The sequence below is a fragment of the Aythya marila genome, assembly GCF_965140915.1.
Source record: "Aythya marila genome assembly, chromosome: Z".
Taxonomy (NCBI): domain Eukaryota; kingdom Metazoa; phylum Chordata; class Aves; order Anseriformes; family Anatidae; genus Aythya; species Aythya marila.
This window is the reverse complement of record NC_139080.1, coordinates 2747421-2772818: the sequence shown is the minus strand read 5'-3', so window position 1 is coordinate 2772818 and position 25398 is coordinate 2747421. Positions and strand designations below refer to the sequence as shown.

The following is a 25398-nucleotide window of genomic DNA, read 5'->3' as shown; positions in this document are numbered from 1 at the left end:
TCCCCATTTATTATACACAGAGTTTGAAGTTAGAACTGTTCAGTTTGCCTGCAATCTATCTCAAAAAGGTTAAGCACTGATTAAGCACAGCACCCTGAGTAAGAACAAGAGAACACCACAGTTTTCACCATGTTCTAGATTTGCAAAATAGCACCTGGAAGCCAAAGGAGGTGGGAGGACTCTGCGCGTGACACTGAAACAGCAGCGGAGAAATCCTGTTGCAGAGAGCTGACCACCTCAATAAGCACCATGCACAAAAGCAACGGGAAAATACACACAGAGGTGACATTCAGCTATCGATTCTCACAGATTAAAGGTGCAAGACTCCAGGCGTTTGACATTGCTCGCAAAGACACAGCCCTGGAACTGGAAGAACTGTTAAATGAAACTGGCTTTTTCCTCACAGAGGGGGAAGGGTTCTGAGAAGTTATCTCAGGTTGGGTGCACTGGGATGAGGCAACTCAAACTGTTTTTAGGCTCAGATGTTTACATCAACTACCTGATTTTTGATTACTTTGTTTTGGCAGGACTACGAAAATCAAGCTCAGGCAGGGCTAGTGACAAGGGAGAGATTAGAACTCAGGCACACGGAATCCCAGCCCAAAGTTAGAGCAAGTCATTACATACAGCACTTTTCCAGCTTCATTACACAGATAACTAGCTGTCTAGCCTTACTTGGAGTACCTCACCTGATTATTTCCTGCTTGGTTAAGTGTTTTATTAACAAAGCACTATTACTGAAAAAATTATTTACTTTTCATTTGTCCTTTGGAAGTCTTTACACTTTGCCTGACAAAAGGGGAGAGAGATGAAGTCACCTTCCTAACATACTGCAGGCATTTTCTGCATCGAGATGTTTGAGCAGGCATTGGTCAGGTTTTGAGGAAGAGCAGAACATCAGTGGGATTAAGTCAGAAAGACATCAGTGGGATTAAGTCAGAAAGGCGCTGGATTAAGAAAAAGGAGTAGGTTAAAGTTACCCAAGGACTGCCCAAGACATTTAAATAAAATACAGGCAAACATATTTCAAAGATTTGTTCCCTTGTTCCACCAAGCTGTGGCAGAAACAGTAGTGGTGGGAGAGACTGTTTTAGTGCTGACAGAAGCCAAAAAAAAGTGACTTCTAGACAGACTGAGGAGACCTTGTCCACAGACAGCACCACAGGACCACAGATAATGTCTGCTGCATCCTTGCACGCTATTTGGAAGCGCGTACCAAAAATGGCTTTCATCAAGGCTATCACTGCATTCAAGGCAAAACAAGGAACATCGCCCCAGCTGAAGGAGAACACATACAGAAACCCACAGTAAAGGAGACTACACAATTAGGTCACCCAGCTGATTCAAGTTGCAACCTGCTCATAAATGCAATGGAGTCTTTCACCCAGACAAGTTGCTCTTATCTGTTTCACAGGTGAAAGCAAACATCTGAGCCTGTAGGATGTAATTTGATTGCGGTAGGAAAAAAGCAACTGCTTTAACAAACTTGATCTGAAGTAGAAGCCTGTGTTGTTAAGCACACAGATCCGGAACCTTCACAACAGCTGCCCAAGAAGCAATTTTAACATCTAAACTGTACACCATTCTGGCCACAGCATGCATGCAACTCATGCCACTTTTTTAGGTTGGTTAGAGTAATTCCTAACTTTGAACAGAAAATATATACAGCAATTAATGAAAAAAGCAACCAACATGAGAATTAAAACTTTTATTAGTGTATTCACATATTAGGCAAATGCAACACGCATGAAGCTTATTTCTTAGGTTCACAAGTTCTACCAATACATTAGTCTACTGGTAAAACTAGCACAAACTGGTAACTGCTTTGCCAATTTTGAAAAGGTGTCTGGCCCACTTTTTCAAGGCTTGATTTTTGGTATTGCTTCTATGCCCTAGTCATTATGGCATAAAAATATCCATCGCTATCATCAATTCAGTCAACTGATTAAAAGCTGTAACACTGGCCACATTTTTGTTCTCAAAGCTAAGTTATCACTAGCTGTACTTACAAAGTACAGGACTAGTGTAATGGATGAAACAATGGGAAAAAAAAACAGACAAAGGCAATCCTGCTACTGCCACAATAACAAAAGAATGACAGACAGCTAGATCACAAGATTGTTAGTAAGATGTATATTTTTCAAGTCAGAATAACCCTTCTATACAGTTTCCCAACCCTTCCCCAACCCAGACTTATTTGTAGAATATATTTCAGAATATTTTTAATATGGTGCAGCTGTAGTGTCCAAGGGTTCACAATAACATGCACTGTCACGAAGAACCTAGAAGTCCTCCTCCGCTGGTCATACCTCAGCAACCACTATCCTAGAGGTTTTGCAGAAGCAACTACTTTTTATTAACAAGGCCCATTATGACATAATGAATGCATATGATCTGGTATGTAAGTAAGCTATACAAAGCCACTCAGATCAGAAATTTAAGTTCTGTTACTGAAATATGTTAAGAAGCTGCATCTATTTAAAACCTATACGAAAGAGTCTAGTTTACCCTGGAAAAGGATTTTAAGGTATTTGGCTCCAAAAACTAAAACCAAAAGGTTTTTTCTTCAGTGACATCTGTTTAATGAAAACATACAGATGTAAGGGGTAAGCCAATAACCTTGTATATTTAATCCAGTATCCAATAGCATGGTAAATTCTCACTCCATGAGAAAAAAAATATTGATTTCAGTGATTCCACGTACAAAAAAGTCTCAAATAAATCAGTGCTAGCATTATTGCTGGCAACAGATGCATCAACTCAGATGGGTAGGGAAAAGTAGACTCCTAGTGTGATGGATACTTGTAATTTATAGTATGAATTCATTTTAGGCCCCATTAAGCATATAAAGTGTCTTAAGATTTCACAGATAAATCTCAGACATTTCTTTCCCTTCTAATGGAGGGATTTTCTTTTTCTTTAAGAAGGCAGCAAAAAGTTAAGCTTTTCTACAAGGAAAGTCTGCTTTTTTTTTTTTTTAATGTTTAGGACAACTTGAAAACCTGCTTATATAAAAAAATACAAAAGAATAAAGGAGTAGAGTCTTGGAATTTTGAGAGACTTGCCCCAATCAAAAAACAAACCAAACATCTATTTATGGGAACTAAAATGTAGAACAGCACAATACTGTGATATCTGAGATCATGATACATTACCTGTACATATACTTAGCTATTCATGTTATTGATAAACCATTAGGACACTCAATTATATACCCAATAAAAACACCATTAAGAGTCTTTAGAACTGTCCCTTCTTCTTTCTGAAGAAGGCACTTCTATACACTAAGTTTTCATCTAGTATCAGAGTATAGGAAACAGAATCCACAAGGTGCTTTAATTGATGAGACCTCAAGTGCTGTTTTTCTTTTTTTTTTTTTTTTTAAAAACCTTTTTGGATAGTAAACAGTTCATGGGGACCACACACAAATACTATGACAGACGAGCTGTTATATTAAGTCTGTTGATTGGACTCGGTATTCAGCCCACTGGTAACGGAGAAAGGAGTTTTACGACATGCTGGAACAGCGTACTGAAGGGGAGCCCATCTGAGTCAATACTTTGTCCAACCATTGTAGAGGTCCATTCAGATGAAGTTCAATCCAGCAAGGAGTGCTTGTTACTGTTTGCCGCCTGAAAAATTAAGTGGAATGGAAAAGTCAGAAAAAGGAGCTTTGGATGCCATAAAGTTCCCAGTTCTAAGATCAGTAAGATAGGATGTTTCCATCCATCTCTACTACAAAGAAAGATGAAAGTTTGCAACTGTTACTGTAATTCTAATGATTTAACAATCTCTGGAAAAAATATCCACCCCACATCTATAATAAACATCAACCACCACATTTTTATCCATAATATATCAATAATATTATGCTCTGGAGAATAGGATAAGAACTGAGCAAATGCTCCAAACACCACACCAAATGTCTTACTACAAAAACGCAACTCAAAAGTGAAGACTGTCCAACCAATCTGGTTTTTGCATCGCAGTCAGCTGCATACATCTACTATCTTCACCATCAAAGAGTTTGCATGTATAGCTACGTTTTAATTTCATAGACAACTACTAGAAAAAATAAGGACAGAAATACATGGCTCTGCATAGGTAGGCTGGTCAAACAGTGCAGCGCTTTGGCAATCCTAATATCTAGCTTTCTAGAGCAATCATCAAGAAAAGTGTACAAGGAAGCCATGTCAGAAATGCTGCATTGTAACAGTGTGGTTATGCTGTGCTAACTGATGTTATCTCAAAAGGAACATCAAACTTCATCTCTGATTTCCTGTAATCGTATTTATACTTTACATTGTTTTGTACATCTTCACACAAGCCGATTAAGTAAAAATTTTGTTTCTTTTCTACTCTATAAACTTGCCTTATTTTTTCACAACAGCAGCTCTTAATTAAACACTTTTTAGAAAGCCTCAGTAAAAGCCACAAGCTTGATAACCGTAAAAGTTTCTTTCACTCGCCCATACATCCTTGGGAGAGAGACATGTTATTCAAAAATCTTCCTTTTCATCTGTAAAGAAACCAATATTGGACATACTCTGACTGAGAGATCCTGTTATTTCACTGTACCCACTCTAGGCATGGGAGTTTTCTCAAACTAGAATGGCAAGACTACTGCTGCTAAGCCAGTTTTTCCTAGTAATTCTACCTTTTCCAAAGTCAAAGCAAGGAGGCATTAAGATTCAAAGACAGCAGATTAGTCACAAACCCAGCCCCTTCGTTTTTACAGTCAGCATTGGAACCCTTTAAGGAAATATGTTTATATAAATGGGGGAACTGAAAAGGCAGAAAAATTAAGCCAACGAGAAGATGGATTTCAAGAGCTGTCTGTGGTTTTACATTTTCTAGGAGAAGAAAGCGGCTGGGGTCTGTGCTCTCTCTGCACTCCAAAAAACATTGTTATCTTAGCCCTGAATGCCTATGCCAAAATAAAGCGATCCAATAAAAGAACAATCTAAACCACAGGAAATGTAATTCCATTTAGTCTCGAATCCTCTCCCAAAGAAGGAAGTTCATTATTCCACCGCTGTCAACTCCCCTACAATGTGTTCCACAACACACTTCCTGAATATTTTATAACTGGTTCTGTTCAACAGCCCTGGCAAAAGATAAAATACTGATAGTCACTTAGCAGCCCTCTCAAAGCTAAAACTCAGCTTCTTCTATCCATGGAGTTCCCATTTATGTATCGCAAAATCTTTGCTGTGATTACACCTCAACTTTCTTCAGAAGATTATTCTAGCCCTGGTTAGTTCCTGTGTTAGTGTGTACGCTTAACTGATGATCTGAACTTCTACCACAATCCTCAATTTAAGCCAACAAACAACAAGTAAAAAGCTATTAACTATTTTGTCTACTAAGCCTATAAGATCTACCACCTCGCCATATCAGCATGCTTATGAACATATGCCACATGCTTAACAGGTAGGGAATGGTTTGGCCTTGCCAAAGCCTACTCAGAGAAACATTTCTGAGATAGTAGTGAAGTGTGGAAGTTTTTAACAATGACTGGTTTTTAGTGTGATTCTGTTTCACTATCTATTTTGACAATTTAGACTAATTTAATTTAAATTCAAGGTTGTGCATGTAGGAGCACCTTTAATCTTAAAAGCTGCTTAAAACTTTTTACTTTAATCATAACTTAGCATAACTTAGAGGTTTTGCACCTCAATAATTTATTAGCACCATATTCAACAGAGATGCAAAGAAACTAGTTCAGCATTACATCAGTACTCAGAGTCTGCTGTTCTGGCAGTGTTTCCACTGGGCTTTTTCAACCCTGTGATCTCTGAAGGGTTTACAGACTGCTAACAATCATTCTCCCTCCTTAACAATAACTTTACCAAAAGCCTCTCCACTGTTTTAACCCAACACTTACACTCCATTCACTTCAAGTTGTCTTCATATAATCTGACTGATTAAGCCTTTCTTCTATTCTGACTTGAATGTTGTATTTAATTATGCGTAAGTGTATACATTCTCCTTTTGAGCTAAATCCAAAAGTTCTTTAAACTTGAGCCAGATTTTTTTTCTTGCGTACCTCTTGCTAACAAAAGAGGTACCAATTTATTTCATTACTCAAAATTTTCATTTAATCTAATTAGGCTTTTACAAAATTGGCTTCATTTAGCTGAGAATCCACCCCCACATTCCAATGGCTCACATTTGCATGGATATATTGCAAGAGCAGATAAAAGAATCAAAAACCCAGGATGTACTGTGCAACCTGGTATTATTTAACTTCAGAATTAAGGATAAAAAATAAATTGTTCTGTATTGCAATATGGTATTGATGTGTCAGACTTCTATTCTTTCAGTACACAATTTCTAGAGACATTTAAGGTTTTTTGTTGTTGTTTAAAACCACATCTGTAGCTCTCCAAAATAACGCAATCTTTAAAACTGCTCTGTTAGAAGTTCATTCCTTTTCTTTCCAAATTCCCATACTACATTAAAAAGAGGCACCATCTAAACTATAGGTTTTAATTTGTTCTATTGAGAATATAATTAGACTATTCAAAAGCAGATAAAAGACTACTTTTCCACTCAATGATTTTTAGCATTTTTTTCTACATAAACGCACATCTTACTCCTGCAAAGTTTTTTCCACTCCAAGTTCCAATGTATTTGCCATCCCTTAAATGCGTGTTCTCCAACTGTTTTAGTCTGCATAATGAACTCAGTCACTTCAATACTTTCCCTTGGGTCCCATCAAACTGTATCCCACACCACAACCTAACAAACTCATTATACTACAGACAGAAAAGCACAGAGACCAAAATGACTATAGGTCTAACACAGCAAATAATTGTATAACAAGTTCTGAAACTTCTAGATGTTGTCAGTGGTTTCACCACAACAAGCAAACAAGACTAAGTGAGGAAGTGAACTCTGATGAAATTCCTTGGTCAATGAACTCCAGTGCAATACTAAAATCAGTTTGTCTTTTTGACTTAGGAGCTTCATAGCTGAAGGAGAGAAAAGGAAAATATGGGTTTGGTTCGAAGACAACATAGCTACAGTAGCACATATATGGCTTTCAAACCAGACAAATAGAGCACATTAGCAAGAGAAAAAAAAACAGCTCTATAGATTTAAGTGTAAAGCCTTTTTTCTTACCTGTATTCAGCTCCCCATCCTTTAACAAAACTCATTCTTATGGTACACATTCTAGTAAGCTGATAAACTGCTTCAAAACCCTGATTCACAGATTGAGCCAGAAGAGCAGCAAATTCTTGGTTATTGAAGATTTTTAGATTGCATCCTACAAAGAAAAAAAATGTCAAAAAAAGTACACTTAACAAATACTTGTGTTTGCTATACAGAAGACCAAAACTACGACAAAAACCTAAGGCATCAAAAGGAAAGTAAATGACACCCCACAAATAAATTAATTGGATTTTTTTTTGTACAAGACCTTTGGTAGGTTACTAACCTGGTGGAATTTTGCACACAGTTGCAGGATGCCAGCCATATCTTTGATTACAGTTCGGGCTCTGAACAAAAATTGCGCTATCACTTAGGCACTCAGCAAAAACTTCTCCACCGATGTAATAGAGGCGTACTCCCCTTCCTGTAACAAAATTCAAAGGAACTCTAGTTATGATATGACCCAGGCAGATTAACAAACAAGGGAGCATTTTGTCTTAGAGAAGGCCAAGTTTTTCTTTACAACAAGAACAGAAATCAATTATCCAGATAACCATACTGCTGGTCTGACAGCTGTAGCAGGGACAGAACACAACCAGCTTGCATTCTTATCACACAATATTTGAAAGAGAGGCAGAATAATTTTTGGTCCAGGGATCTAGAATTTTCCAGCTATGCAATGGCTAGTAACCAAAGCCAATTTGAGAAGCAAATAACTTTTTCACTTGAAGAAATTCCACAACTGAAAGAAAAAGATTAAATTCAGCATAATTAAAACGTGCCAATATGAAGTGCTGTATGTGAAGTGGCACATGCTGCTAAGATGATGGGAAAAAAACAGAACAAGTATACCACTTCCACAGACTCTCCTCTTACATGCACCCACACAATTTCACAACCCACTGCATACCCCTTTTTCTGTACTACTTTGACAAAAACAATGGGACTTCATTTAGTCCTATTGCCAAAAAGAAACCAGTAATAAATCCTATTGTTCACTTCTGAATTATGATCTTGCTCTTTCTCAGAGGAAAAAAAATCTGTATGGGTTATTTCTGGCACAAGTAAGAAGTAATGTACAATTGATTTCCCCCCCCCAAAAAAAAAGCTAATTATAATTAACAGGTCCTCTAAAGGCCATTGTTTCATTGTTTTCTTCAAAAACATTTTTCAACCTAAATGTAAGCTACTCTCTAAAAAAAAAAAAAAAAAAAAAAAAAAAGGGAGAACGCCTTACATGTTTGCTTTTCCTCATCATTGACCATTTTAATCAGTCATCTCAGGCATATTTTGGGCTTCTCCACCTCTAAAATTGTATGACACAAGCATTTGGATTTGGGGTGTAAGAAGTTGGAAGGTTCTACTAAAGACCACAGAATCATAAAGGTTGGAGAAGACCTCCCATATCATCTGGTCCAATCATCCCCTTTCCACCAATATCAGTAACAAAAATAATCTAGTGAAAACTGCTAAATAAAAGAAGAATCTATCCAAAAATATGCATGTTATTGAAGAGGCTGCATTGTAGAAAATATTCCTTAACTGCTACAGAGAAAATCTTGATCGTATCTAAACAGTGTATTATTCCAGTAGCAGCTTTTCACATTTAAAGAAGTATTCAAGCAGCACTCCTAATTCCCATCCTGTATTTTGTAAATTAGAATCAAACATCTTAATATTTTATAATTATAGCCTAAAATTCATCGCAAAGCAACTCTGAATATAAACTATCTATCCAGGGCAGAGCGGTCCAACGAGGAGCCTGGAAGCCAAAACCCTGCCCTTCACACCGCTTTGGTGAATCATCTTTTTCCTGAAACATGACAACAGCCACGTGAGCAGCAGAGATACCCATGCAGCTGAATGACTTCCTCCTGTGCCTGCTCTCAGCCTGGCAGCTGAGTGACTGCTGCTGTCACAAACTTAGTGACTACTGACTGAGGAAGAGGCAGCTCTCTTCAGGTCCACCCATCATTATGTATCTGCCTGGTTGCAAGTAGCTGTGATAGCAGCAGCTCTGGACTCTTTTCTCTCTCTGGCCTCCAAAGCAGTGACCTCTCACCATTCCAATTCTGTCCTTAGCAAGAGACACCAAGCTCCCCTCGGAAAGCCTTGAGACAGTTCAGTGGATGGTTGTGTCGTCGTGAAACAACCCCAAACACAGATCTGCCCTTCCTGTCTTGACCGCTACTGATAATTTCATGGCTAAAATATTAAAACAGTTAAAAGATTAGATTTTTACCTATGTGTCGCCTTGTCATTTCCACTGTAGCATTTCTGTTTACATTGGAAAGCAGACCTAGACAAAATCGTTCTGAATTTGATGGATCTGTAAAGCCATCTACAGTCAGGGAAGGTTGTGATGCATGGAAGGTTTCTCCCACTCTTTGATTCAATTCATAATATGCTATTGAACACCAGAACGCAGGCTCTGAATAAGTAACTGGTTGCAAGTCTAAAAAAAAAAGTTAAACAAGAATAAGAATAGCACAGAATTAAAGCTGAAAAAGACCTCTCTGTCTTGCTATTTTTCTCTTCCAGAAATGATAGCTTAAGCCTCCTCAAACTACTTAAATTAAATTTTGCTTGCCATGATTTTTACCTATCCCAGTAAAGAGAACAGAATTCAATATTCCACACAAGGGAAGGGGTGATATAAAATGACCTTGGTTCACATACTTTACTTGTACTTGCTCAGCAAAATGATTAAACCAGTGTTACTGTAAGTACCAGACATTGAGACACTTCTGTTACCATTTTGTAACTTAAAAACACTTTGGCAACATTAAAGAGATTAAACCTTCAAGCACTGAACCACACAAAGGAAAAAGTTATTGATATGAAAATTATGTTCCCTCGTATTACAATATATCCACCTTATACCCATCCATCTGAAGGCACTTTCCCTACTGCAGTTTCTTATCTTCCCTGTGCATCTTCAGCTTTTCCTGCATTGCTGCTTCTTTTTACGCACTAATTACTCACTCAGCTCTCTGAACAGCATTTTCCTCTCACACCAACTCCCCATTCCTTAAACAAAGTTAAAGGAATCTGATCTTCCTGAGGCATTTATACAGACACACAGCAATAGAACCCGATCAAAGCAGGTGGGCAACTAATGGAGGAGCAACAATTGTCTTGTGGTCACAGGTGAAACAGTGCATGAGAAGAGCAGAACAACAGACAGTCGGGGTAGACAGCAAGTCTGGGCAGCACTATGGACAGACTAATGTCCTTTAAAATATTTTCTGAATTAATTTCCTGAACACACATGCAACCATATTACTCTCTGCTAGAAGCTCAACTGTTACAGAAATAGGGTAGTTATTAACTAGTCATTAGCCCAGCTCTATTATGTTTATTATCGGGAAGCCAACCCAACAGTTTCCTCCTAATACAGCTCTTACTTTAAGGTACATTTTTATTTTTAGTGTAATTATATACATAAAGAGAAGCCATCACACACACTGAAACAATTAAAAGTATTTCCAACTTACCCAGGCTATGATTAACTGGGGAGAGAGTACTAGGAGACAGCTCTGCTGGAGATCCTGTTGAAGCAACACGGATTAAGAGCAAATTATTCTCATCATTTCAGATGGATACATATGACTATTACTTAGGTACCATCTTTATCTTAAAATTCTTTGGACTAAGAAACCTCAGAAAAGCTATAACCAGTTTTCCAACATGTCACATCTTTATTCTGAATTAAAATTACATTTAATTTTCCAGACTCCTGGGAACCTACCCCTCCTTGTAAAGACACTAATAACATCTTAAGTGTTGCATTTGGCAGAGTTCTCTCTCCATGCACAGTCTGGGAACATATCTTTATTTATGCACTTCTCCAATGAGAAGGCAGTGACTTCTTCCACACAGTGATAAAAGCTAAGAAAAAGCGGACAAGACAATCAAGATGTTATTTCTTTATGCTTGATAGAGTTGGTTTATCTCCAGAAAAGAACAAGATGGATTTCCTCATCTGAGGAATTTATTCTTTATTCTTATTCTGGATGGATGAAGGGGAAAAAAAGAAAACACTCTCCAACACAATTTTCACACTAGTAGGCAAAATACAGGGGCAAAGGTGCTTTACAAAGAAACATTCCTACAATTACTGTTGATGTCAGGCTTTTTAATTAACGCAGTTATTGTCAACATAGTGGGAAAATACTGCAGTTCTTACATAAACTAGTGCAGTTGATTCCAATTAACTGAAAAAGGTTGCTAGCATTAGCTAACCAAAACCACTCTCAGGACTGCCAGCACAGCAGGAGGTTCTTATCCAGCACATTAACTATGCTTTGTCCAAGTCTAAGGGCTAACAGATTATCTAGAAACTCCATCACACAAATGTTTGTTTCCATTACTCTTTCAATATAGCCTTCTAAACAAGAATTAATTTGAAACTCAGCAGAAGCAGTAAGAGCTAAGAGAGAGATTCTCAAAATGCAGCATTTCTGTAACCTATTTAGGCCAACAGTTTGCTTCAGTGAACCTGTTCTCAGAAGGGAAAGGTAGTGATAAGTTGAAACTAGTCAGCTATTAAAATCTACTTCAAGATTTTCTGATGAAGCCTTAATTAGACTTTATGCTTTTGTTACAAAACAAAGTGTACTTAATGCAGCAAAAACAAATGAAATGTACTTAATGCAGCACGCTGTTTTAAAAGCATTACCCTGGCCAAAAAAAAAAAAAAAAATGCTCGCAAAAGACTGAAAAACTGGTATTTTAAACACTAAACACGTTGTACAGGTTGCCAATATCATCTGGGCTTAAGTCTTGCCACTATGTAAAGTAGTAAACCCAAATCTTGGAAGTGGTAAAAATTTTACCTGTATCCATGCTTTGGTTCAACTGCTGGTCACTTGTTTCTCCATCTTCACTGATGTATCCTGGAGGTGGGGTTTCTGTTTTAAAAAAATAAAGTATCCATCTATTGCTTGAATCAATAGGGCAACTTCTAACATTTAGCATCTGGAGATTTAGTCCTCAAGTCCTCAAACTCTACATGATACCTGAACACTGAATTAGAATTTCCTTTTGCTGGACTTCCTTTCTACCATAGGAATTCAAATCCATTACCTGCCTTATTGTCTACATAAAATGTATCATCTTCTGTATGCCTGCCAATCGCTCTAACGTATTATATAATTAATGGACAATCCTTGTTTGTTCCACGTAATACAAGATACTTTCACTACAATGAGTAACAATTTTGCAATTGTGATTAACAGCTTTCACATTTAGTAGAATTACAAATGAAAAAACCATCTGGTGACTTCTCCAAAAAAATATGAGCTGTCTTTATGTAGTATAACCATCAGATCAAACACCCTCCTACGCCCTAGAAGTTGTTAAGATTTAAAGGTTATTTTTCAGTTCAGTCCCCACATTCGTTTTTCTTCAATATCCAATGGTTGATTTCACTCATTAACAACTACATTATCTAACCAGTTATGATGCACAAGCTACTGTTATTATAAATTCCATACTCTGTTTAAAATATCTACTTTTTTAACCAGCTGTTTAAAGGCAGGAGTTTTACAGACCAAAGTAGACTCAGTAACAAGTATAAAGCATTTTGGTACTAGAAACTGTCTAATTTTACAAAAATATCTTCAAAACCCGTGAGAATATGGTTGTTCCTTTTCCCCATTCAACATGTACTTTGTAATCCAGATAATGAGTTAACCAACTGCCTCTCAGGAAATAATCTTGTCTGAACTGGGCAAGTGTCTTTTCCTATATATTAGCGACAAAATGTCAGTTTCTTTAGTGAAAGTGGTCAAAGATAAATGATCTCTACAATCACCTTAGAATTATTTCAAACATCTGACAGATTAAACTCATTTAATTACATGTTATCAAACAGCAGAAACAAAGCCTTTTGCCTAAGAATTAAAATCAAGTTGTTTCTAGTATCTATTACTGTAAATCTCTGACATAAGGAAGATCAGAAAGAAGTCAGCAAGAGGAAATTTGATTAAATCAGTTGATTAAATAAAAATGAACCAAAGGAACTGCATCTTTGGTTCAGTCTGTAAAACTACACACTAAATATAGATGTGACAAAATTTGTGTGAGAATTTAAAAGGAAAATTAAGGGAAATCTTTAGTAGCAAGAACTATGACGACAAAAATCACATGGTTTTGAACATTTTTATAGAATTTACTGTGATAAACTGGACTCTACCCACCTTTAAATTATTTGTTACGCTTAATCCCACAGACATGGTAAAAGGTCAATAACCATTTCCAATCCAACCCACACCTCCTGTTTCCAGTTGCTAATCTAGGCTGTTTGGCACAGACTATTTTCCGCATCTGTCTGAACACAGAAGATCCCCTCCAATCTAGTATTAATATTGTTTTAGGGTCAGAGGTGAGCATCAATATAACTGGAAAGAAGTGCTCGAGTACAGCATTAAAAGACGTTTAGATGTAGAGCTTAGTGATATGGTTTAGTGGAGTACTTGTTAGTGTTAGATCAGAGGTTGGACTCAGTGATCTCGGAGGTCTCTTTTAACCTAGATGATTCTGTGATTAAAAATTCCTAGCAGAGCATGAATGATGCCACAAGTTTGGACAAGGCAGCTCAGCACATGCCAGATTTGGAAGGGCCCTGGACAACCTGCACCTCCACAATCAGCATCTGCCCAGTAAACATACAGGAGGTACCCTGTAGGTGAAATAGAGCTCTTTGTAGGCATACTGAGATGGTATTGTGGTGCAATACTACCACGGTTGTTAGTCTGGTTTACTGTTAAAGAAAAGTTCTCTGAAGCAGGCTGTCAAGACACACAAGGCTTATCAAGACCTAGCTAAGTAGTCAAGATTAGTTAAGAAGGTCAAATAAAATAAGATTGAGATACGATTCTTGAATACAAGAGTTGGGTGTCAGTGGCAAAGAGAAGGAGGCAAGGTGTGGTGAGCTGCATAAACATTTGAAGATCATGTGAGTACCCGCAATCACCTTGAACAGACTTCTTGCAAATAACTACCTAGAGTTCCTTGAGCTCATTTCCTGTATTTTCAAATGGTGGCTTTCCAGTAAGTTGTCTGCAAACACTATCAAGAGCCCTCTGATGGAGTCAAGAAAAGTATACACTAGCGAAGAAAGCAACATCAAGTTCTAGCATCTTGAATAGCTCTTTAAATATCTCGTTCTTAAGTGGTAACAAATTTGGCACCAATTAAACAGAGGAGATCAAGTTCATGGAAACGTTCTTGGTGCCATTTCAATTTTCAGATATATTTAAAGAAAATGCAAGCACCGTCCTGTGTAAGACATGCAGATACAGTTTGTATGCTGCACACATCTGAGTTTCAAGGCAGTCATTCTTCGAGAAAGCCAGGATCTGAATTTTCAGCTTATTTATCAGTCCTGGGATGCTGTAACATAGTTGCATTAAATTTACAAAAAAATTCAGCTTGGCTGGGTTTTATATTCCAGACAACTTCCTGAAGAGGTAGGAAACAGGAAATTGGGACAGGAAACACAGGTCACTCATCTTACATTTCTGTAAGGACACAGGCTTGTGTGTGCACTGTAGCAGTTCAGTCTTGAATTTTGTTTTGGGGTAGGAAAGAAGCAAAGAGGAAAGAAGAATTCTTTAAAAGTTTGGTATAGCTACATTGCTCCTAAAGACAACAAAAACTGTATGCACACAATTGTAAGAAGTACACAAAGCAGACCTTGATTAATTGTAAGCTACACTGTCTGGAACTTAAGAGTTTTCTCCACATACTTCACATGGTGGAACTGAGCAGTTTACCACTCAATCTCCGATACACAGCATTTGGCAACATCTACATGTTTACAGAATTCTTGAAGCATAATGTGAAGGTCTACTTTGTACTCATCAGCATTTTGAACCTTAAGCTATTGAAACCGAGTAAGCTACTCTGAAACCACAGCAATACCTTTTCACACAGGATCATGTTCTGCAAGTAACAGTGTTTAGGCCTTTCATTGGAACTAATGCAGAAAATCAACAAAATTTAATTGGTACATTTTTCAATTAATTTCATCACCTCATGAAATTACCAACACTGCAGCAGCAATGAAACAAAGATAAGTGTACTGTTTGCATTGGGAGTTCAGCCAATACCTGGGATGTAATTGCTCTGTGGTTCAATTCCAGCTGGAAAGTTAGTGTTTTCAGGAATGGAATGGGTATAGTCATCAAGAGGTGGAAGCTCTGTTAGAATCTCAGTGTGCCGTGGCACTAGTACAGGAGGCAAGACTGGAAAAGCAAATTTCAAAGTATTAGCAATATCCTCAAATACACACTTCTGTGAAGACAAAGGGAAAAAAAAAAAACTAAAACATCTCACAATTTCTTCAGATGTTTCTCAATACTGCTAGTACTGCAATCATACCACTAGTTACCAGAACAGGTTAGGTTCCTGAGGTTTTCGAGCAAGACTACTCTGTATTAGTAAGACAACTCTACTCTCATTTTCATGCTGGACCATACCATTGCTAGCAGCACTGGAAGCATTTGTCATGGTTATTCAACATGTGTAAAAGAAATTGTCAGCATCTTTACTGCTAAGAACTTTCAGCGGATGGTATTCTCGAAACCTGCATCTTTAATCATCTTGTATTTCTGGCAAGGGAACACATCATCCTTATATATTTATCTAAAACATTATGCTGAACAAGTGTGTACATACAGATGCTGCTATAAAGTCAGAAGCAGGCTTCCTACCTGGTGTCTCCACTCTCTGGTAGTGGTAAGGGTTTACACATACTTCATCCTTTTTAAGATTAAAAGCATATTCACAGTTTTCAATTGCTTTAAGTTCATGGTGACTGTGAAGATCTGGCCAGCGCCACAAACGGCAGTAAATAACGTGCGGTAATCCTTTACGATGAGATACCTGTAGTCGGCCATCGAGAGATCTACATGGGAAAGATGTTAAGAAGTATTTACAGATTGCATGCTGTCTCTTAACCACTCAAGCAACAGTGTACGCACATTTGAAAAGCAGTTTGCTCATTTTCAGAGTTCACTCAATTGACACTGTTAGTGACATTTGTACTCTTGTTAAAAGGCTTCAAATGCGAGACAAGTAATGACATCAAACAGCATTTTTACTTCTTTTTGAGATGCTCAAATTATTGCCAGTGAACTTAGGGTTCAATAAAAGCCACTTTATCCCCAACTAAGTATTTAGAATGATTGCTTCACATATGTTTTTAAAATGCAAAAAGACAATTGTTGAAAGAAAAACACACATTTAATAGTCCCTTCAGTTTCTAAACCTCAAGGCTTTTCTGTGGCACAGATACTTTATGGCTTTAAGCATAAGAATTCCCCCAGGACTGCAAATAAGCCTATAAGCAGTCAGCTGCCCAAGTGATCCACATGGCAGTATAACTGTAATGCAAAAAGCATGAACACGCATCTCGTAAGGGCTGTACAGTTTATCTTCTTGACTTCATCTGCCTTGCTACCAGCTGAAAATGTTTTGCTAGTTTTAAGACTGACTGCATATGCTTACACAAATGCAGATGTTTATGATCGTTATGGGATGGGAGACAAACCTCAATACACAAATCAAGTAATGTGACATGAAAAAATAAAGAACCCGTTTAGAATTTGCCCACCATTAACTACTGAAGAATTTACAAACAGTTCTTTAGTAGCTCGTATCTGAGCCAATTAGCAAGGTTTAACTGAAAGCTTGTGGCATACAAAGCAGTTTAAACACTTTGTAAGATTAGGTCTAAAGAATTAAGTAGCCCAACTTTGTTAATATAAATACCAAATCACATTAGAGCTTGCATTTAACAAGTCTTCCCATTCTTTCAACGGCACTGGCGTGAAAAAGGAATATTCCGGAATTAGAATTTCGTTGGTCAAAACATCAGCTGAGAACACTTGGATTTCTACACCAGCAAGCAAATATTTTATAATGCTGTACCGTGAGAGGCCTAGGAAGCATTTTAGTCTATTTTACAGCTAAAGCATCCCATTACAGACCCTCCAAATACAATCCCTCCCACAAGATTTCTATGATGCGAGAGAGGGCAGAATATTCACCTGGTTTGTTCAGAGAAGCTGTAAAGGCCTGTTGTATCCCACTGATCTATCGTGTTTGGTGTACTCAGTCCCCAAATTTCAGAGCAAGTGCTGTGCATAAATTGAAAACAAAAACAAAAAATTGATATGAATATGGAACATGGTTATTCAAAACACCATGATGTCAAACATGGAAAAATGTACAGAATACTTCCTTTCACATAGAAGATAGAGCATTACTAGACTTGCATTTAAACAGACATCTCATGCTATATTTTCTATATGAAGGAGGCTATCAAAATGGAACATGTGATTCAAGGTAAATGATAATGTTTTTAAAAGGTGAACAAGTTCTCTGACTAAGTAGTCAATACAGCTATAATGTTCCTTAAAACAGGCAAAACTTCAGCCTAGCTCTTAAAATTCAATTTTCAAGGAGAGTTTCAGGGCACTTTTTTTTTTTTGTTGTTGCTTTGTTTTTGTTTTTAGATATAAGCTGCCCTAAGATCAGAAAATCAGAAACAAAGGCCATGTGTATCTGAATCTGAACCATCACAGCCTAACTTTAAGGTACCACCACTTCAGCAGTCTCATTCTCCACGCTGGTTCAATGACAATCACAGACGTAAAGAAAAAGGAGCCTCCAGTGACAGGCACAGACTAGAAGCAGCAGATTTAAGTGAAGCAAGAAAACAGCACAGGCGTATAAATGGGCAGCACATTTTCAGAGGCATAGCTCAATCTCGGGTCACAGATGTGCTCTGTGACCGCTGGGAACTGACAGCTTATTTTACTTAAGTAACACACAAGTAGACTTGGCGCCTCAGAAGCAAAGAGAATTTGGGCGACAAGCAACTCCACTAGCTCAAAGCTGGAAATTTGACCGGCTGCTACGTTACCTTTGAAGTTAATAGCCTCTGAAAAGTTGCAGCAGAAAGAAGAGAATACAAGTTCACCAAACTCCTGGTTTTAAATAGAGACTTTGCTAAATATAGGCTTTCTTTTCATTTAAGCTACTAATCTTAGCTGATACACTCATAAATTTGGATTGGGTGCTCAAGGGAATGAAGTGAGGTAGGTGTTTGTTTTTTTCTCCTCCCTACACAGGGAAAATTCATTAGTGTTATGAAACAAAAGCACAGATAACACAGCATTATACTTGAAACCATCTTCAGGACAGACAACCACCTCAATTCCATGGTCATTTTAGTAACACCCAAGTGCAGGTCACTGACAAAGTGAAGGAATGGTTCTGGTCCTCTACATGCTTGTCCCACGTGCCTCACTTCTAATACGACCCCAGCGATGCTGAAATGTTTGTGCAATTGAGCAGTGAGACAAAGCAGTGAACTTGACAGACATGGCTGAAAATTCAGGTTTTCCGAGTTGCTTTTCAGCCAGATCAGTTAGTTCTTGTACTCAACGTGGAGCTACACAAGCATTGCAGAGGAGGGATGAGATTGTGACTTGTGACAGCAGCTTGCGCTTAATGACAAACAGAAACATTCAACAAGACACAGCCTTTGACATTTTACTGGCAATGGACACAACTGGAAGTCCTGTGCTAGACGAGCTTCTGTCTTTTTGCAGCAGCAGACTTCCACATGTAAAAGCCCATTCTCCAACACCCAGCTCTCCAAAAAGAGCCAACTGCCCTGAACTAGTTACATCCACCTGAGACACCGGCAGAAAGGACAGCTCTCTGGCCAGAATCAGAGCAGCCAGAAGAGACATTGACCATTGGCAGAGCCTGCGCCCTCTCCTGTTCAAATTCCTAAGCTGCCTCCAGGACAGCAGGCTGCCAGAAGCTGTGCAAGGACAATACGGTTGGCTTGCAGACACACGGGCAGCCCGTGGGACATCAGGGAGCATCCCTGCGCTGTACTGTCCTTACATATGCACCACTGCTGCTTGAAAGACAGATCACAATACACATGAAATTAGAAGAGCAATCAGCAGACAGAGTGTGCTGTGTATTAATTGACACAGCCAGCTCTGACAGCTTACTACCTTTGAGCAACAGATCCTTTATACAAAGTGATGTTCCAAAGCTGATGCTGTCACATAAATTATGTTCCTAAAATTGGGGGGTGCATCACTGGTGTAAGTGCAATGTCCCACACAGTTGCTTCACACAACTCAAACCAACGCATTCAAAAGTAAAATTGTATAACCCGTAAGAGTGTGATGAACAATATTTTATATTAACTTTTCTCTATAAATATTTGAGCTATCGAAGTTGATAACATATTCCAAGCCCTATGAAAAGAAACAGTGTTCTGAGGTGACTGCATGACGGAGCCTTAACTAGCACAGAAACCCAGGGCACCGTGGAGAAAGAAGGTGATAAGGAAACAGGTGGGAGTGTTGGAAAAGGGGGCGCAGAAAAAATGATCAGTTCACAGCAAAACTGCTCCATTACTCAGCATCTTATGCAATACGCTGTCTTCCAGGACATATGTCTGCTTAGAGCTGGGATTAGTATTGATGGGTTACTGGCTCATCTACACTAGGACTACATTCCAGGTCCAAAAATGCACGAACGCTACAGAGTCCGCAAGAAATAGCCCTGTATGACCAAATGCAGTCATCAATTTTGCCATTCATTGGGAGAAACTTCTAAGGAAATGAAGTGGTTTCCCCACTCTCCTGCTCCCACAAGATCCACTGCCCAAGAGGTACAAGACTTCCTCCCACCTCGCCACCCAGCCTAACCTAGGACTCTTAATATTCGTGCACACCCTGATCAGAATGAGATTTCTGACCTGACCACCATAAAGGCATTCTTCCTACACAGCACCTCCATTAGCCCGCAGTTACTGCTCCTGTACATGCTCGTTCACACACAAGCAATAGTCTGGCAGAGGAGGGCTGAGGCTCCAGTCCATCCCAGATTGCTGGTGGCTGTAAAGGTGACTGCATTCTGAAAGATGCTTAAGCAGCCACTAAAACCATCCAAATGGCAAACGGGTGGCACAGACACTTACATAGCACAGAATTTGTGCCCTGAAATAAATAGGAGACATTATCTCCTAAACTTACCTTTCTGAAGTGTCCCAAATCCCTTAGGGGAGGAAGGCTCCTTCTTTGCCTTAGTCCATAAAGATTTCAGAAGAATTGAGGACTAACATCTGTACTCATAAGTTAAATCTCATCTGGAAACGTTCCCAGGCCCTGGAACATGATCATGTATGCTAGAAAGCAGCTAGGACATTCCCCAGCACTGCGCTGTGCCAATTAGTGCTCTCCCACTCAATTCCCAGCTCTCTGTGAGTCGGCACACAATTGGGACTGCTTGCGCTGGGCAGTTCAGCTGCAGCCACCCTGCCCTGCAAGCAAAGAGCATAAGAGCACGGACGCAGGCAGTCCCGAGCCAGTTGGCCACGGTGCCTGGGAACATTCCCAGGCACGTTTATTTATTAGGAGCGAAGTGGCAGACACGTATCACCATTTCACCTTTAGCAAGCAGACTGCCCTCAGGCTGAAGCCTTGAAGCACACTCCAGGCTTCATGTTTTATAGAAGAGCTTTTTTTTTTTTTTTTGGTTTTGTTTTGAACCCATTGTATATTGCAGCACTGGTAAGCCATCATTGTTTCCAAAATATATTTTGACTCCTGCAGCCAAGCAGGACTTAAATCTTTCCTGTGTAGACAGGGATTAAATATGCTCCAAAATACAAGCTCAGCGCTGATACACTTCCTCCCAGCAGAGTGGACACATTCATTCCAAGGAGCATTTTCATAGCTGGTCTCAATACAATTTAACTGTTGATATAAACGAAGTCAACTATTCAAAAGCAAGCTTTGCTGTTGTCTGTTTACTCATTTCAAGTCTTTTCAATACGGGTTTGGATTAGCAGATCACCATATTCTGTGGCCTCCAGCACAAGCTTGCTCTAGGATACTAGGATTGCTGCTTTTGCAGACCCCACAAAATTACTGAATTTATTTTAAGGGACTTTAAGGATTTCAACAATCAAATTGGCTTGACTTTCCATGTGTTCTGAAGTTCTAGCAAAAGAAAACTATTTCCTAGAAGAAGAAGAAATGCTCTAAGAACACTTGCAACAAGGAACTGCTAAACCCAGAGATTTTCAGGGAAAAGTCAAGTGTTCCAGTGAACATCTGCCACATGCTCAGCCTGGGACAACTCAGTCCTGCAATTCCAACGTCAGGACTGACCAGAATACAAATGTGCTGAAGAAAGGGTCAGACAAGTTATAACTGGGTGGAACCAACGCTACTTCTGTCTGAGCCTTTCCCTAAATGGAAAGGGCTGCAAGAGTTGGCGTTTCAACCTTTTTATCTGCTTATAAGGAGCAGCATCTCAGATGATATTACACAGTTCTGGCAAGGAGAATCTTTAATGTGGCTATCAGCATGCAACAGTACAGAGTATGTCTTCAGTTCTTCCATTTCATCATTTCCTTTAACAGGAAAATCCGAGCTCCAAAAAACCCTACTCTGGGCAAGAAATTACCTAAACAGCAGAGAGCTGTAGCAATGCTTCACAATTTTGAGACAAAGTGCCAAAACCACTTCTCTTCAGTAAGACGCAAAATACGGACGCATAGGAAAAACATGGATGCAGGAAGAACCTGAACGTAAAGATAACCAGAAAAGTCTTTGTATTGCATAAGTCTACATGGTACAGATGATGCTCCCCATCAGCAGAAACAGTACAAGCTATCTCACTTGAATAGTAGGTTTACTTGATAAAAGGCTACTACAAAAGTGGACATCTGCTTCCAACACAAATGAATTTTTAACTTTCAACAGACAGAAGCAGTTTCAGCCCTCCTTAAGAAAACCATCCAACTTTTTTTTTTTTTTTAAACTCATATCCTTACTGGAATAATCCAGGTCTGTATCAATATCCATAATAACGAGATATAAACTGCAAAGGATCAAGCAGTCTAGAGTAGATGGAGTACATCAACTGGAACACACTGACTGAAGACAGATTCTTGTATCTGCAGTGTGATCAGTGGCAAAGGATGCTGCCCACTGAGGTGGAAAAAGGAACAGGGTAAGGCTACTGCTCTCCGTTTCCCAAAAGATGTGATGCCAACCATCGTATTAATGTTAGTCTGTGACAGTGCGATATCATCTTAGCAAATTCAGAAAGCTGTCTGCGTTCTGACTTGCAGTGGCACTAATTCTGAATTATAAACTCCCACGGTTGGAGATGCATCGACACAGAACAGTCTGCAGTCTTTGCAGATGTCCAGATGCCAACTAATAAAGCCACCTCAGCTTGGTGTTTAACCCAGGCTGCCTAATTAGGTTCAGTTCCTCAGTACTGCTAAAAGCCAGAGGTACCAATTTGCAAGATCCAAGCAAATATATCCAAGTGCTGTCCAAATAGCTGTGACCACAGCATCAAACAAGCTGGTGTCTATGCATGGCACTGCACTGCAAACACACCAAGATATACCTCAGGATGATACACGTAGGGACAAAGATGGTAGGTCTTGTCAATGATATCCAGTTGTAGAGAGATGCTGTTTTACTGGAGGTTATAGCTGAAAGAACCTCAAGTGAGCACAGTTTTAAACAGCACTGCATGTGCATCAGAATGTTTACACACCTATAACACACAGACAGCAGCCCGAACAGGTAGCTACTACTGTAAATTTAATCTTTTTCCTGAGTGACAGATTGAACAAAGCAACCTTCTTACCACTAAAACTGTTCATGGTGTCAGAAACACTGCATGCTTTAGGTACTTTCTTTGTACTAAATGAAGTACTTGCAACAAACACTACATCAGATGCAAGTTAGGCAGAACCACTTCAGAGATGTTTACACATCAAGTAGCAGAAACTCTCTATAGAAGTTCTAAGTATTGTCACAGCTCAAGCGTAACAACAATTCCATATTATTCTTCAGTCCTGAAAAGAAAAGGGATGGCTGAACAGGAGCTTGAAGGCATGGAGTTCAGTTGACAGTCTCTTTCCTAAATGAAGCGGTAGCACTAGAAAGATGAAAAATAAAATTTGAAAAGCAAATTTTATCACGTTAGCCAAAGTCTGTTTTACTCAGGAATCATTACATAAAGGACAATGACCTCCCCTGTTTATTATGTACTACACTTAATACAGTCAAACTCCCAATTTTTTTCCTGAATCATACATTTCAGAGTCTACAGCGAGTAACAGGTTTGCAAGTTCATTTTCAAGGCAATCTTCTCCATTCATCTTTCTCCTCCACCTTAACCTCTTAGGCCTTTCTACCAACAAAGGTAGTTTGTCTGCCCCTACCTTTTCCTGAGGCATTTGTAGTGCTGGAGCTGCCACTGAAAGAAAAATATTTTCAGCAAATATTGTCTCCCATGTAAAAACTGAATAAAAGAAGAACTAATGAGTTAAATTTCCTAATCCAAAATTCCCACTCAAAGCTTCTCTAGAGTTGTGAGCCCGACACTTATGTTTTCACTCATTTTCACTTGCAGTCTAAATGAGAAAATGCATCAAATGAAAATGAAGTGTTCACTTACAGTACAGAAGTTATTTAGTACAGGCACTGAAACACCTTCATAGCAGCCTACCAATTACAGGACTTACTACCTTCATTGAGATTTTGTCAAGGGGGCCGGAAGGAGGTGCAGAATTTGCTTTAAGAACGAATTTTTGTTACAACCAAACTATCCAAAATTGTTAGAACACTAAAAATAGTTACCAGACTTACAGAATCCCATTTTCCCATAAAAAAAGGAAAAAAAATTACATTGCCTTAACATTACTCATGGCTACTTCTGTAAAATTTGCCTGAGAAAACAAGTTAAAGCCCATAGACTAAAGACCTGTATCTTTTTTTTTTTTTTTAGAAAAAAAAAATTATTATGTAAGATCTTAAGTCTAAGACCTTATACACAACAGACAGAACTGGAAAACAAGAGCACAGTCATACTGACTCAAGCTCCAGTTCAGCACTGGCATAGCTGGATAGAAGTAACGCTCCTGTGAAGACACTGTCCTTTACTCCACTGATACTAAGGATCAACTGGTGGATGAAATAACTGAAACCTTCCTCCTCTTCTGCTGGTTTCTTCCTTATTACACTGGGGTTCAAGAACTCATAAAGCTTAGAGGGAGGCATACAAAGGGGTATACCAAGCCTTTGGAACAAGAGTCTGGAAGATAACAGGAACGATGGATTTGAAAGGCTGATACAAATTAGTCAAGTTACAAATTAGTCAAATTAGTTGACTAATACAAATTAGTCAAGATCAGCAATCAAAAAGATTCATGACTTACGTAGAAGATTATATTCAGCACAGTTAACAGTTCCTATGAAATCTGCCTGATTACGGTTTCCTTAATTCCAGGTCTCAAAGGAAAGTATGCGTAGTTACTTTTATATTCCAAGTTGACAGTCCTTCCTATGCACTGGCAGCTAGCATTCCTCCACATTACAGCCTAAAATGTCTGTATCAGCCAGTAGCAATGCCAATTACACTACCTGTGTTTGCAAACAGCATCTCAGCTAGTTGTACAGCCAGTTGTCTGAACAAAAGCTTCCTGTAAAGCGTACTTTGGCTCACTTAAATGCCTCTGCTACTGAATTGTATGTTGCTTGTGGTTTATTTTCTCCATGCTGGGGTGGCAGGGAGAAGGTTATCTGCACTCAGATCTGTTCTCAGTTAGAAAACATTAAACAGATCTGCAATAACAATGCAAATTTTAAGTCACTTCCATGAGATCTACCCTACTCCTCTTTGGATCCCACATCGTTTGGCATCCCAGCAGAACTGACCAGTCGTCTTCTGCTTACATTTCCATCAACCTGCATTATAGTGACAAAATATCACCTACTCACTTACACGTAAATAATCAGACATACACATTCATCAACTAGCACAACTCAAAGCCATAGCAGTGCAATTCTGCTTGCGAATAATGCCAAGTAACACAGAAGCCCCAATCTCCTTTTCTCGCAACTGAAAGTGTAAAGACTTGGGAATTCAGTATGAAACGATTTTTCTAAGCATTAGCTAGAGTGATGAGCTAATATCTTGGCTGATGCTGAACAAAAAGCACAAGCCTGAATTCCTCTTAAAAATCATTTAGACAAATCTGCAGTGGCATTCATTAAGAGGAGCTGGACACGACTCTTGCAATGAGATCGTTCTGTGACAGACATGAGTAGAGAAGCAGACCACTGGGAAAAGAAGAAAAAATGACAAAAAAATCAGTTAAAG

General features: G+C 38.8%; 1 protein-coding gene across 4 annotated transcripts in view; it reads right to left on the bottom strand.

Annotated features, from left to right (window-relative positions):
• Positions 1-623: 623 nt before the first annotated feature.
• The window catches only part of SMAD2 (SMAD family member 2), a 50042-nt gene continuing 25267 nt past the window's right edge, over positions 624-25398 (bottom strand). For 3 of the 4 annotated variants that reach the window (XM_082783312.1, XM_082783313.1, XM_082783314.1), the window contains exons 3-11: positions 17217-17306; positions 15879-16072; positions 15276-15410; positions 11997-12071; positions 10656-10709; positions 9401-9613; positions 7445-7582; positions 7129-7273; positions 625-3632 (exon numbers count right to left, since the gene is read on the bottom strand). In XM_082783312.1, coding sequence (XP_082639438.1) covers positions 3509-3632; positions 7129-7273; positions 7445-7582; positions 9401-9613; positions 10656-10709; positions 11997-12071; positions 15276-15410; positions 15879-16072; positions 17217-17306 — 1168 coding nt within the window. In that variant the 3' untranslated portion in view covers positions 625-3508. Of the gene's footprint in view, positions 3633-7128; positions 7274-7444; positions 7583-9400; positions 9614-10655; positions 10710-11996; positions 12072-15275; positions 15411-15878; positions 16073-17216; positions 17307-25398 lie in introns of all 4 variants that reach the window. The other variant, XM_082783315.1, reaches the window with a different exon arrangement.